A 14,429-nucleotide genomic window follows, 5' to 3' on the forward strand; every position below is an offset into this window, starting at 1 on the left:
AAAGAGCATTCTACCATGTTTCTCCTAAATCATGTGGTATGAGGTTATCCAGTGTACTTTTTCTTTGTGCCATTTATTCTGTGTGTAGTTTGGACCCACAGTGATCTACAAAATATGTACATGTGATTGTTCCAGACATGCCACAAACAAATAAAGGAATAGAATCATGCTGGATGTTAAAATTCGAGTCTTATGGTGGTTCCTAGCTCCCTCTAAAATGCCAGTTTTACGGTGGCTCCTAACACCTTCAAGTGGAAAGATCAGAAAGCAACTGGAAATTGGTAAAAGTCCACAAATATCACTGCAGCATGAGAGGATCGATTAACGACTGTATGAATAGGAGTTGCAAGAAATGATGACCAGATATGTCATTTGGTGGATGACCAAAGTGGAAGCTCAACTGCCAGTGGACTATGCTGGACCTCCAAAGATACTATGTTATAACCATTCTACATGGAATTGATTTCAGCTAATGGTACCATGTTCATGAACGCATCCTGCAAGCTCATGCTAAATAAGGAGGTCATGTACAGACAATAAAAGCGAACCGAGATGAAGGAAGGAAGAAATGGGTGCAGCCGGCTAAGTGTCTCACTTCTGTACTCCTCATCCATGTGTCTGTGTGGACCTCTATCGTCACACTGCATTTTAATTTTTTACTACCTTATTTCTGCTCACTAGAGGGTGAGCTCTTTGAGAGCTCCTTGAGCTCTCTGTTCCACATTGACTCATTGGTGTCTAGTTTAATGAGGCATATTTAAACTCTCAGTAAATTTTGTTTCATTGAATTGAATTGGGTCAGCATAATAAGGGAAGGCATCGTGAAAAAGATGAGAATTAAGCTGAACCTTAAAGGATGAGTGGTATGTCTGGCATCAGCAAAATCTCCAGATTCTCCCCAGGGGACCCAGATTAGGTCAGGAACTTGGAAGCCTCAGGGAGAGAATCTGCTATCATCAGGGATGAGGAAGGCAAGAGCATAACTGAAAGAATGAGAGAGAGAGAGAGTGAGAGCGCTTTTATCTGTCTCTACCTGTCCTGGGGAAGTTGGAGAGGGGGTGGGAAAGAGGAATTGTTATACTAGATTGGGTTTATGGCCTGTGCAGTTTAGGATTCTGTAACCCACAGAGGTCCTAATGCAGCTACACTGGATGTTATCTCTGAAATAAACATTAGATACAAAGCACATCTATTATCTTGTAAAGGCGAATACTTGCATACCCTATAACCCAGAATTCCATGCCTGGGTATATATGCCGAGTACATGTATACCAGAAGACAAGTACAATAATGTTCATAATAGCACTATTTGTAAAATCAAAACTTTGGAGTCAATTCAGTTGTCCAACGGAAAAATGGGTAAGTTGTGCTATCTTCACAGAACAGAATACTATACAACAGTAGAATAAATGAACCATAGCTACAATGCAGCAACATAAAAGAATATCAGGAATATTAACATTCAGTGAAAAAAGCAAGTCCCAGAAGACACCATATGGTTTGATGCCCTTTATACAAGGGAATATATTGTTTAACCATTCACTCATACATATGATAAACCTTTTTAAAAAGGCACAAAAATGGAAACACCAAGGTCAGGATAGTAGTTACCTCTGTGGGGCTAATGGGAGAAACCATCGGGGAGGAGCACATAGGTAGATATAAATTATTAACTTTTTTAATTAAAAAAAATTATTTTATTTATTTATTTTTGACTGCATTGGGTTTTCGTTGCTGCACGCAGGCTTTTTTAGTTGCAGCGAGCAGGGGCTACTCTTTGTTGCGGTGCGCTGGCCTCTCATTGAGTGGCTTCTCTTGTTGTGGAGCACAGGCTCTAGGCGTGTGGGCTTCAGTAGTTGTGGCTCTTGGGCTCTCGAGTGCAGGCTCAGTAGTTGTGGCACACAGGCTTAGTTGTTCTGCGGCATGTGGGATCTTCTCGGACCAGGGCTCGAACCCGTGTTCCCTGCATTGGCAGGCGGATTCTTAACCACTGCGCAACCAGGGAAGCCCTAAATTATTAATTTTTAAAATCTTCTCAGAGTAGGAATTTAGGCCTCCTTAAATATATATATATTTCTCTAAATCATCTTCAAATTCCTTTATATTTTCTGCCATTGTCTTTTCTTAGAGGTAATAAGAAGCCAAGTTTATTACCTACAGTATGAAGTAGTTCTTTCCTTTACTGATCCCCAAGTAACCCCAACTTACTAAAGATTGCCCCCAGTATACCCTTAGTATTGCTGGATTTGGTGAACATTTTTTTGTTGACCTTAAAGGCATGACTGTAGATGTTTCACACATTTTCCCAGCCAGACAAGACAGCTAATTTTTGTCAGTACAGAAGCACCTTCATTTAATTTGACATTTATGTGCAAAGTACTGTGCAAGGTTCTAAAAGAAAAAAAGAAGACAAATTTAACATGATCTCTGCTCTCAAAGGAGAGTTCAATGGAAGCTTATGAAGAAAATCCCATCTCATAGATTTGTAGTTGCATTTTAAGATCCTTTTCATATAATTGTGGATATTCTTCTTTGATGCTTCCTGAAAACTCGACAAGGGGTAGTTTCTTAAACAGGAGTTGCATTATGGAATCTGAAACCATAGCAGCAAGCATTTCTTACTCTGTTACATTAAAATTCATTGGTCCTTCTTGTACTTTAAACAGATCTTTCACCCATGCATGGGTCGGTTGAAAATATTTGTTCACAAAGTTATACAGATCTTTCAAATGTTGATACCATCTCACTATATACAATATTTTAAAAATCGAATTTAATATCACCACCAACATCATCAGAAAAGTCTTTAATTACTGGGAAGCTGTCAAGCTCATGATCATGAATACAAATTTTTCCAAAATTCTAATTTTCATTTGAAAGCTTGAATTTCATCATTGGCAATAATTACTGTCAGATGTTTTCCTTGAAGTGACAGACTCACTTTGTTCACTTTTGAGAAAATGTCTGAGAAATACCCAAGTCTGAATGACCATAGTTTTTTAGTCATTCTTTCAATTAAAAATGATATTCCAAGAAAAAGAGTAGCTTGTCCTGGTTCAGCTCCGAACTCAATTGTGTAACAGCTTTCAATGAAGACAGCCTTTGTATTTCAGTACAGAAGTGCATACTTCCTATTTCATCACACAGAATATTAAAAATATGTATATTTTGAGCTCAATATTTAATAAAATTAATTTTAAAAATTATTTCATCAAGGTTTTGTTTTGGTTTTGGTTTCTTACTGTGAGTACATAACATAATGGTGAAAAATACAGTTTGGTGCCACTGCCTTAAATTGTGCTTTGGAGTTAGCAGTTTTATCCCCTGTTGCTTTATGCCATCAATGCAAGTGTCAACCTAGTGAAAAAGGCAAATAACCTCTTAGTATTATTATAAACATAGTTTTGACTTTGCAGGCCCCTTAAAGGGTCATTAGAACCCCCAGGTATCTACAGACCAAAGTGAGAATTATTGAACTAGATCATTCTTAAAGCCCAGCCTGACACTACTCTTAAAAATCCCAATATTTATGCATTTCTGAAGAGAAGAACCCATTTATTTTTCTATTCCTAAATCAGTTCTCTAGGTATAATAAAATAATTTTGACCTCAACTTCAGGTCAATCATTTTAAAGCTTTTAACTGGATGCTTTTTAAAAGTCTAAGTTGTTTATATTACATGTTTCTTTATTCCTTTGTACATCTATGAGAAGAAGCAGCAGCTTCTGCACAGCAATGGAAATAATCAACAGAGTGAAATGGGAGAAAATATTTGCAAACCCTGTATCTGATAAGGGGTTAACATCCAAAATATACAAGAAACTCAAACAACTTAATAGCAAACAAACCAATAACCAGATTAAAAAATGGGCAAAGAATCTGAATAGACATTTCTCAATAAATGACATACAGATGGCCAATGGGTATATATTATAAAAAGGTGCTCTATGTCACTAATCATCAGGGAAATGCAAATTAAAACCACAGTAAGATATCACCCCACACCTGTCAGAATGGCTGTTATCAAAAAGACAAAAGATAACAAGTGTTGGCAAGGCTGTGGAAAAAACGGAACACTTGTGCACTGTTGGTGGGAATGCAAATTGGTGCAGCCACTATGGAAAACAGTATGGAGATTACTCAAAAAATTAAAAATAGAACTGCCTTATGAACAGTAATCCCACTTCTGGATATATATCTAAAGGAAGTGAAATCAGTATCTCAAAGAGACATCTGCATTCCCATGTTCATTGCAGCATTATTTACAATAGCCAAGATGTGAACACAACCTAAATGTCAACAAATGAATGGATAAAGAAAATGTGATATATGTGTATATATATTATATTATATACACTATATATTGTATGTATTATATATATCTATTATACACACAATGGAATATTTTTCAGCCATAAAAAAAAGAAAATCCTGCCATTCACAACAATATGGATGAACTTGGAAGACATTATGCCCAGTGAAATAAGCCAGACACAGAAAGACAAATATTGCATGATCTCATTATGTGTGGAATCTGAAATAGCCAAACTTGTAGAAGCAAAGAGTAGCATGGTGGTTGTCAGGGGCTGGGGGAGAGAGAGAGAGAGAAAGTTGAGTATGAGGAATTGACTCACGAGATTATGGAGGCTGAGAAGTCCCATGATCTGCCATCTGCAAACTGGAGACCTAGGAGAGGATAATTCAGTCTGAATCCGAAGGCCTGAGAACCAGGGGAGTCAATGATGTAAATTCCAGTTCAAGGGCCAGAGAAGATGAGGTGAGATGTCTCAGCTCAATCGTCGAGGAAGGAAAAAAAAAAAAGGTAAATTCCTCTAAACCCTGGCTTTTGTTCTAAAAGAGAAAATAATATCTAAAACACAATACATTTATGTAAATTAATAATACAAAATATCTCTCAAGCGTAAGTATGTGCATGTATAAAGGATTGTAAACATTATATAGTGGGTGCTCATGTGGGGGAGAGAATGGTAATGTGAATGAAGGTAAAAAATCATAATAAAATGAGAGGAGACTTGAAAAGACTAGTGATGACAGTCTGCCGTGAGCATGAGACACAGAGCAGATTTTAGAGTGAGACAGATTTCTATTCAAATTCCAGTTCTATCACCACAGTTTCCACACATGTAAAATGGAGATAATAATAATCCTACCTTAGAGGGCCCTCGTGGGGATTAAATAAAGTAACATCTGTGAAGCACTTGGCGTGGTGCAGGCGACATGCTCACGGCTGCAGCACTCACTGAAAGTAAGCTGGTGTCATCATCAATAGCAACAGCAGCAATATCCCATTATCATCACTGAAAACGTCTTGTTCCTCAGAATTCTTATCAGATGACGGCATATCTTGTCCAGAAATTATGTCATGATAGGCTTCAAACAATTGCTCAGCTAACAAATGATAACTGTTAAATTTCTCTGCATAGTAAAGACGTGAAGAATTAGAAATTCTGCAGGGAAAAGTCCTGGATGGAGTAAAAGATCCAATTTGGGAAAAATTTAGAAGAAAGCCTGGAATACAGAAATGTGGGTGGGACATTCTTCAAGCCAAAATTTGAGCATTGTATGATATGAACCCTATGGGTGATTCTAGAAATTTTCAGGGAAGATCGGACACCTCACAAATTTTGAGTGTAATCAAATCTCTTATGGAGGGACTTCCCGGATGGTCCAGTGGTTAAGACTCCGTGCTCCCAATGCTGAGGGCCCGGGTTGATCCCTGGTCAGGGAACTAGATCCCACGTGCTGCAACTAAAAAGATCCTGCAAACCACAACTCAAAAAAAAAAAAAAAAAAAAAAAAGATCCTGCGTGCTGCAACTAAGACCCGGCGCAGCCAAATAAATAAATAAATATTTTTTTAAAAACCCAGCTCAACTGCCTAAATACATGAATCACCTTCAATGACTTAAAAAAAAAAAAGTTTCTTATGGAATCAGGTGAAGAGGCTGAGATCTGTCTTCTGAGTGATAAGAAGCCAAAACAGAGTCGGCTTGTGTAGACTAAGGGACAGCTGATGGGTGCATTACATTCTTATCATAGAGGTGGTGACCTGGTGCAGAGGTCAGACCTTGGGGGCGGGTTGTAGATGATGTGGGAAGGCCCACACAGGCCCCGGATGAGGCATCAGGCAGGAGGTGGGGAAGCTGGGAGCACTGCCTAGTCTGGACCCTCCCAAAGCAGGCAGTTATAATCTCTGTTCCCGGTATCTAGTTCTCTCCCTCCCCCACTCCTGAGCACCTTATCAATTACCTCCCTACTGTTCAGACCCATATGACTCTATCTCTCTTTTATCAAAACATGCTCTCAAAACAGGATCCGAAGTGACCAGCTTAATTTAAAGGACCAATCACATTTCCCTAAGGGGCACCTGCATTTCAACAAGGACTAGCACATTAAGAGAAACTATGAGGGAATTCTCCGAGGGAAGCTTTGGGCATCAGCAAGGAAGAGGGGAAGGGACTGTCTTTAAGAGAGTTGACAGGGTCTGAAAATCGATCTCCTTCCTGCCAGAGCTCCAAGGGAAGGAGATGCCCCAGTATTAAACAGCCACGGGTGAGGACAGAAGACGGTCCAAGGAGACATACTATCAGGTTGGAAAATTCATTAAGTATTTACAGGAGAATTCAGGTTCCCCATTGCTCAGGGTATGATCACATGGCTTGGAAAGCACAAGCAGTAGAGTTGGGAGGACGGTTCTGAGAAGCTTCTAAGGGGCTGATGCAGTGACTTCTCTAACACAGGTAAGAACTATTAGAACTGGGGCATGGTTGGGGACAGAGAGAAGGAAGGAAGGCACAAGTGAGTGGAGATGCTATAGGGTGAGATCATTGAGATGGGTAGGAAAGAAGAGTTATCTAATTTCTGAAGGTTTAAGGTTCCAGGAAGGGAGAAAGGGGAAACATAACATTTCTATTCTTGACTGTGACACTGTAAGACAGTGACAGAGAAGGTGGTTGGTGAGTCATGCTTTTCTGTCTATTCACCCATGGGAGGATGTGAACTCTGGGTGCACGCAATCCAGTGTCAACCTCACTAGGCCTCATGCCAATGTCTGTCACCAGGAAGTGAGCAGAATAAACGTCCTGGGTGGACCTCAAGGACATGAAGATGTCTTTCTCAATTGAGGCTTATGGAGCCTGCTGGAGGATGGGGAGGAGGTGGGATGGGAGTGGGATGTTTAGGGGAGCCTGAAGGTGGCAGGGTCACCTGCCAGAGTCTGGGGTTCTGTGTGGCTTTCGTGGGCTGCAAAGGGCACAGACTCTGCTCAGCAGGCCTTCTCTACAGGAGTTGGGGCTGGCCTGAGATGTGAGGCGGCTTCAGGGGTTGTACGTGGGACGATGTTTGGTGCCTGGGACACCTGAGAGTTGACACGTATCCAGCCTGTCTCCTGCTCTCTCCAGCCCACCGTCTTCAGGAATTAGAAATGGGTGGGAGAAGCAGCAGTGTCTCCGAGTACTCAGTGGTCAGCACTGGCCGTCTTCTCTCTCTCTCTTCCCCCATCCCATGCCGGTGCATCTCCATTGGTCTGCAGCTGCTGCTGGCAGATCCATCATGTGGGAACTGACAGCCCTCCTGCTCCTGGGTGAGTCCTCAGTGAGGTAACAGCGGCACAAAGACTTTGGGTGTGGGGAAGAGTGGGGGCCAGGGTATTTCTGTGTGTGTGTGTGTGTGTGTGTGTGTGTGTGTGTGTGTGTGTGTGTGTTGGGGGAATATTCAACCCTCGATTCGTTACCTATTTTTGGAGAGGAAAAGAGGAAGGGGCTTTCTGAGAGCTGAGAGAAATAAAGGCAGAAGAAAAATAGGTCTTGAGACTTGTTGAATCTTTCCTGTGGTCAAGAGAGTCCCTTTCTTTCCTCTCATCTCAAACATTCTCCTTCTTGCTTCTTTATTTCTTGTTTTGCAGTTCCAAGCAGTGGGCAAGCTGGTGAGTCTTATACATCCCTCATCCAAGTTTTCTACAACTTCCACTCCAACCATCCTAAGTGACCTGCTTGGGTACTCCCCACGTCTTAGCTGTTCTGGGGTAGTGACTCTTCTCATGGCTCCTCAATCCCAGTGACTCAGTTTGCCTGTAGGCACTGGCACTTAGAAATGGTGCTAACCAAGACTAGTTTGTAGCCCAATGAGGTCTCTCCTCTCGCAGGGATGGGTCCTGGAAGCTAGCGTTTTCTGAGATTTCCCAACCTCAGACCTCATCTTTGGGCACCTCACTGTGATTCTCTTTTTCACATTGCCCCCTCCCATACCCCACCCTCCCAGCTACTCTGGAGAAGCCCATATTGTCTCTACACCCACCCTGGACCACAATCTTCAAGGGGGAAAGGGTAACCCTGCGGTGTGATGGGTACCACCCTCTGCTCCTGGAGCTCCGACCCATCAGCACTCTCTGGTATTTGGGCCACCTACTCCTGCCCTCTCACAAGAAGAGCATCGAGGTGCAGACACCAGGGGTGTATCGATGCCAGACACGGGGAGCACCTGTCAGTGACCCCATCCACCTCTCTGTGTCCAATGGTGAGTGTTTGAGCGTGGGGGAGGGGCAACACACATGTCCTCTGGTAGTGGTGGCCCTCCTGTGGGGGAGGACACTGGGCCACTCCCATTGGGGCAGGAAGGAGGGGGTTATATTGAGTCTCTGGGGGCAGGCAGGCACCTGCTTGGCACTATGTGAGAGATGCAGTAAGTCTTGCGTGGCCCCAAAGGTCCCTTACCATCCTGCCACAACGGACACTAAATAAACATTTCTGTTCATTTAGTAGCTCAGAAGAGAAGAGGCTCCAAGGACCTGGTATACTGAATAGAGAACTTCTGAGGAGGGGGGTTGGGTAGGGAGAGAAAGGGCAAAGCAAAGCAGGAAGAGTGAGGGTCCCTGGGCAGGCTGCGTGCAGCTGGGGGAATTACTCCTGCTTGAACAGTGTGATGCTTCTCCATGCCTCCCATCACTAAAATACGGCCAATGATAGTATCTATTTCTTTGGTTGTTGTGAAGATTAAAAATGAATTATGATAGGTTTTCAAATAAAAAAGCAGATGAAGAAAGCACTTCAGCAAAATTTTATTATAGACATGTACACATGTGTACATAAGAGTCAATTAAGAAACTAATTCCCTGAGGGATAAAGGATTTCCAAACAGGATAAGAAAAATAACAGTAATTTGTTCATTAGGGCACAGGATTGGCTACTTTGCAGGGAATATTATGTCATTTTAGCCTGGTAGGTTATATTTTGTATTCAGAATTTAAAGATCATCACTCAGTGTTCAGATTAGCACTTATACTTCACATCCATACTCTGTGGTTTCTTGTTTGGAAATTGATAGCGAGTACAGATAAGATATTGAATATGATAGACGGTAGTCACTGCTTGCAGAACTGTGAGTAGCACAGAGATTGTGGCTATCACTTGTGGAATTCTTTCTCGATGTAAAACACCTGAAGTGGCATCTAGCGGACACTAGGGCTATGTAAGTGTTGGCTATGATGATGATGGTGATCAGGTAAATAAGGGTGCTGGGCGAGGTGCCTAAGTCTGGGGGTGGGGTCAGGTAAGTTTTCTCAAGGAGACAGGATCTAAGCCCAGATCTGCAGGATAAGTAGGCCTCAACTACAGCAGGTGAAGGAGTCTTCTTGGCAGGTACAAAGCCTCTGGGCTCAGAGCAGGGCCAGTTCTCCCAGCAGTCCAGTATGTATGGACTTAGTCTGCATTAGGAATGGAAGGTGGAGAGAGAAAAGGAGACATGGGGCAGGGGAGAATCCTGAGATGGTGCTGAAAAGGTAGGCAGGGGCCAGGTCAGGAAGGCCCTGATACCATCCTAAGGAGTTTAAACTGAATTCTGACGGGCATTACGCTTTGAGGCTGGAACCAAGTCTCAGGCATCTTTGTCTTCTTAGTACCTAATAAAAGGCTGGCCTTCCCCTTTCCTTCCCACTCACCTTCTGATGCTTCTTGTTCTGAGGCTCCTGGGGTGCGCAGTAAGGGGGGAGGGAGTTGGTGAGGAGAAAGGGGGAGGAGGGGGGACCAGGGAGGCGGAGATGTATGGGAGGCCCCAAGGGCTGGACTTTCTCTTAGAGTCTGTCTGTGCTGACTGTCGTAGACTGGCTGATCCTGCAAGTACCCTATGCTGCGGTGTTCGAGGGCGAGCCGCTGGTCATGCGCTGCCGCGGCTGGTACGACAAGGTCGTCTACAAACTTCACTACTACCACGATGGCCAACCCGTGCGCTACTTCCACTCCAGCGCCAACTACACGGTGCCCCAGGCGCGCGCCAGCGACAGCGGGCGCTACCAGTGCTCCGGCACCATGCGCATCCCGGTGGAGAGCGCGCCCATGTTCTCCGCCAAGGTGGCCGTGACCGTGCAAGGTGGGGGAGACTTGGGGCCGGGGAGGGAGGCAAACGAGCTCTGGGAAATTCTGGGACAGAAACCAGGCGGGGAAAGGAGGGGCGGAGGTTACAGTAGCTGGCACATGGCGGATTTCTCTGCGGGACCAAGTACACATTCTCCTCTCCTCCTCCTCAGTGAAGTCGCACTTGATCTGTAGCCTGCGTGGGGGCAGGTGTCCCTTCTCCCCGATACACATCCGGTTTCTTACTCCGGGTAGAGGCCCCCATATTGGGGGCAGCTCTCTCCGCAGCCCCAGCCAGAAAGACAGCGGCAGTAGATGGGATCACTGTGGGACTGGGGCGAGGGAACTGCTCCTGAGCGTCTTGCGAAGCAGGCGCAGCGACCCCCTTCTAGGCTGGAGAACCCGAGCTGGGTGTCAGTCGGGAGGTGACACGAAGCGTCATACCTGGTCCCGCCCCCTTTCAAGCTCTCCCCTCCCTCGTGGACTCGTTCCCCACATTTCACAAGACTTTCCTCCCTCCACGTGTACACATAGCCTCCTCCCTGGTCGGCTACGGGCCCTTGTGGGAAACCGGGAGAGGGGTCGTGGCACCGTGGACCAGCCGGACCTGGTTCCCTGGGACCCTTGCACCGGCCTAAAGTGCATCCTTAGCCACTGGGCCTCCTCTCCGCAGAGCTGTTCCAGGCGCCGGTGCTCAGGGTGATGGGCCGGGTGGAGGCTCGCGGCGCGGCCCTCGGCGGAGTGGTCTTGCGGTGCGAGACTCTCCTGCACCCTCAGAAGCGCGACACGCCGCTGCAGTTCGCCTTCTACAAGTACAGTCGCGCCGTGCGCCGCTTCGACTGGGGCGCCGAGTACACAGTCCCCGAGCCCGACGTCGAGGAGCTGGAATCGCACTGGTGCGAGGCTGCTACCACCACTCGCAGCGTCCGGAAACGCAGCCCTTGGCTGCAGCTTCCGGGGCGAGGTGAGTGACTGCCCTTTCGGAAGCCCACCCGGGCGGGTAGCCCCGCCTCCGCCCCTCCGGAACGCCTGTCTCCCCAGCCCCGCCCCTTCTCCCCGCGCCTTCCATCTCCATCCCCCATCTCCGCCCGCCTACCCCTTCCCTCCCCTCCACCTCTGTTCCCACCCTCCTCACTCCCCTTACTCCCCTCCCCGGCCCGGCGCTTCTCTCCCACCCCCACCACCCCCATCCCTTGCCCTCTCCTCACCCCGCAGGCCTTGGGAGAAGGATTTCAGCCGTGCGGTTCTCTTTGTGTTGCGTTCACAGGTTCTCCCCTGGACGTGGCGTCCACCACCGTCCCGGTCCCACAGGCCGCGGCTTTGGCGCCCGGTAACAAGCCGCTTTCCTTCAGAAAGCCCCCGCTGTCCAGATCGGTCCCGTCGGTCACCTCTGTCCCTAACACCCCCTCAGCCGGGCTGCTGTTCGCCGCGGGCGGAGGCCCCACTGCTGGGCCACCGGCCTGCGCTCCGCTGACCCCCTTGGAACAAACCACTGGAGCCCTAAAACCCGACGTGGACCTTCTGCTCCGAGAAATGCAGCTGCTCAAAGACCTTCTCAGCCGGGTGGTCCTGGAATTAAAGGAGCCACAGGCCTTCCCAGAGCCCAGGGACACACTCGAGACCCCCGCTTCCCACTTTGCTGTGAGTCAGGGAACCCCTGAGACCGCTGCTGTGGAGAGCTGAGGGAGGGGGTGGCTACTGCCCCCTCTCCAGGCGTATCCATCCCTGGTCTCTCCTGCTTCCCATCACGTGGAGACCCTACAAAGCCGTCTCTGTTTGCATCCCTGTGTCTTACTGTGGCTTATAAAGTGTGGTGGCTGCCATGTCCATCTAACACAGCACATCCTTGTAACCACAAGGCCTTCCCTCTGATGGCTTCCTTCCCCTCACAGATTTCAGTAAGGAAGGAGAAACCTGTTATTTACTACTCTGAGGTATATGTTTGGAAGTTGAATTTAGTCATCCTTAGCTTTTCATATAAATCCACCCAACATGTATTTCAGCACAGGCAATTTTTTGGTACTTAAGGTTATTTGGTACTAAGCTCTTTGGAACGTTTAAGGGTCAAGTTGTAATTATTCATCATGAATTGAATGTTAAATTTTAAAAGACTTTCAGTTCTGTTTCTGATGAGTGTATACCCTCAAAGTCCTGGGCTAGTTTTAGAGAGGGAAAGGGACTTGTGTGGGCCTCCATTCCAGGTTACAAGGGTCAGCATACTGTTAGACTCACCCAGATGCACCTCCTGCACCAACATAGCTAGACAGGCTGATGGGCTCTGGTGGCAGCAGGCAGGCCATGCTCACTTTAGCCTAACTAAACAAGAGGTACTATTAGCATCAAGAAATCTCTTTGAAGAGAGTTTAAGACAGATTCTCAAAATTGCTGGATTCTAGTTTTTAGCAGGTTCTTACCTCCCTAAGAGCCATTCCAACACTAACATACAATTCAATTTTTATAAGTCCTTCATCTGCCTACTAAAACTATTGGTTTTCTGCAAGTCTGGTGTGAATTATTCCCAGGAGGTTTATTTTTCATTGGGTCCTTACCCTTCATCAGTTAACCTTTACTGTTAAGGCTTAGAACTGATAACAACTCAACCCTCCCATCCTTCTACTTGATACATATTCAGTCACAATGCAATTTCCCATTTCTTTTTGAACAATTAACCAGAATAACATCAACATCCTTCATCCTTTTCTTCTTAGTATTATCTTCACCATGTTATTACTGCAAAGTCACTGAAATTATAAAAAAGAGAGAGGCAGGTGGGTACACACATAAATTACAGTGCAATGTGATAAGTGCTCTGTGAAACACTGGGAATTCAGAGGAGGAAACTGAATGTTGAAGGAAGAGCAAGATTTCACCAAGTAGAGATGTGAAAAGATTGAGGGGCAGGGCATGCAGGCTGAGGGTGCAAAGGCAAAGAGACATAAAAGACCATGGTGTGTTTGTAGACCTGCAAATAATTGAAAGTGGTTGGAGAATTATGTGTATTTATGCATGTGTGTGTGTGGGGGTGTATTTTAGGGAGAAGGTGGCAGGAGATGAACATGGGGAAGTAGAAAGGGATCAGAACATGAAAGTCTTGTTAAGAGGTTCTTTAACCTGTTGGATATTTGGGACGGAAATTTGGAAGCATTCCTTATTGAGGGCATCAATAAGCCTTACTGGAGGAGAAGCTAATTTAAAATTACAAAAGAGCAATCAAATAAACTGATCTCAGTGGACACTTGCTTAACCCTGAGGAGGTATGTCCAGGCCCTATAATCCAGTACTGGGGTTCTGGTTTACAAGGGTCTTTGTGGTTCTGATTTCCAGCTTTCTAATGCAGGCTTAGCTCACTTCTCAGAACTCTCCCCCAGCAAACCTTCCCTGGCTAACCCCACTCTACTCCCGTGGCCCCTGAAGTTTCTGCCATCCCTGATCTAGATAGGAAGTGACTAACATTAGTATCAAGAGTCTAGGTAATCAAAGAATCGAGTCATTAAAAAAAATCAGTTGATATGTAAAACTGATTCACTTTGCTGCATGGCAGAAATTAACACAACATTGTAAAGCAACTATACTCCAATAAAAATTAATTTTAAAAACTCAGTTGATCATTTTTTAAGAGAGCAAAAGAGTGAAATAGCCATTCAAAAGAGAGTTTTATCTCTTCAGTATCTCTTCATTCACACCTTTTTAGCAGCCACAATATCTTCCTTCCTGTCCTGCCACATACCTCCATTTAGGGCTAGGGATATGGGGAGTGGGGAAGAACAAGAACTTATGGGTTAGAATGATGTGTGTGTGGTGGGGGAAAGAGTGAATTTTATGCCCTCTAGCCTCCACTGTCTTTAAGCTCCCCAGCTCTCGTTGATCTTCCCCTACAATACCTGTTAATGATCTCCCGGGAAGACCTGCACTAAGGAAATATCAAGAGATATCAGACAGGCAGCTTACTGGCCATGCTCCTCTGGGGAAAAAAAAAAGTCCTCATCCAGCTTCTGTTTCAGGTTCCAGCATGCATTTAGGTAAACACTGGGCTAGCCCAGGCTGCCTAAGGAGAATCTCAGGCT

At 45.5% G+C, this 14,429-nt stretch overlaps 1 protein-coding gene across 5 annotated transcripts; it reads left to right on the forward strand.

Annotated features, from left to right (window-relative positions):
- Positions 1-7,570: 7,570 nt before the first annotated feature.
- FCRLB (Fc receptor like B) lies at positions 7,571-13,926 on the forward strand. 5 transcript variants are annotated; one of them, XM_007171689.2, is made up of 6 exons: positions 7,571-7,601; positions 7,923-7,943; positions 8,279-8,533; positions 10,115-10,381; positions 11,039-11,329; positions 11,633-13,926. In XM_007171689.2, exons 1-6 carry the CDS (start codon positions 7,571-7,573, stop codon positions 12,046-12,048), a joined length of 1,281 nt encoding a protein of 426 aa, XP_007171751.2. In that variant the 3' UTR covers positions 12,049-13,926. The 5 variants fall into 5 exon arrangements, with proteins under 5 accessions (XP_007171751.2, XP_028019691.2, XP_007171752.2 ...); XM_028163890.2 differs by having other exon boundaries at positions 11,184-11,329; positions 11,633-11,979; XM_007171690.3 differs by having other exon boundaries at positions 11,143-11,329; positions 11,633-11,794.
- The last annotated feature ends 503 nt before the right edge of the window (positions 13,927-14,429 follow it).

Source organism: Balaenoptera acutorostrata, chromosome 1 (genome assembly GCF_949987535.1).
Source record: "Balaenoptera acutorostrata chromosome 1, mBalAcu1.1, whole genome shotgun sequence".
NCBI classification, from domain to species: Eukaryota; Metazoa; Chordata; class Mammalia; order Artiodactyla; family Balaenopteridae; genus Balaenoptera; species Balaenoptera acutorostrata.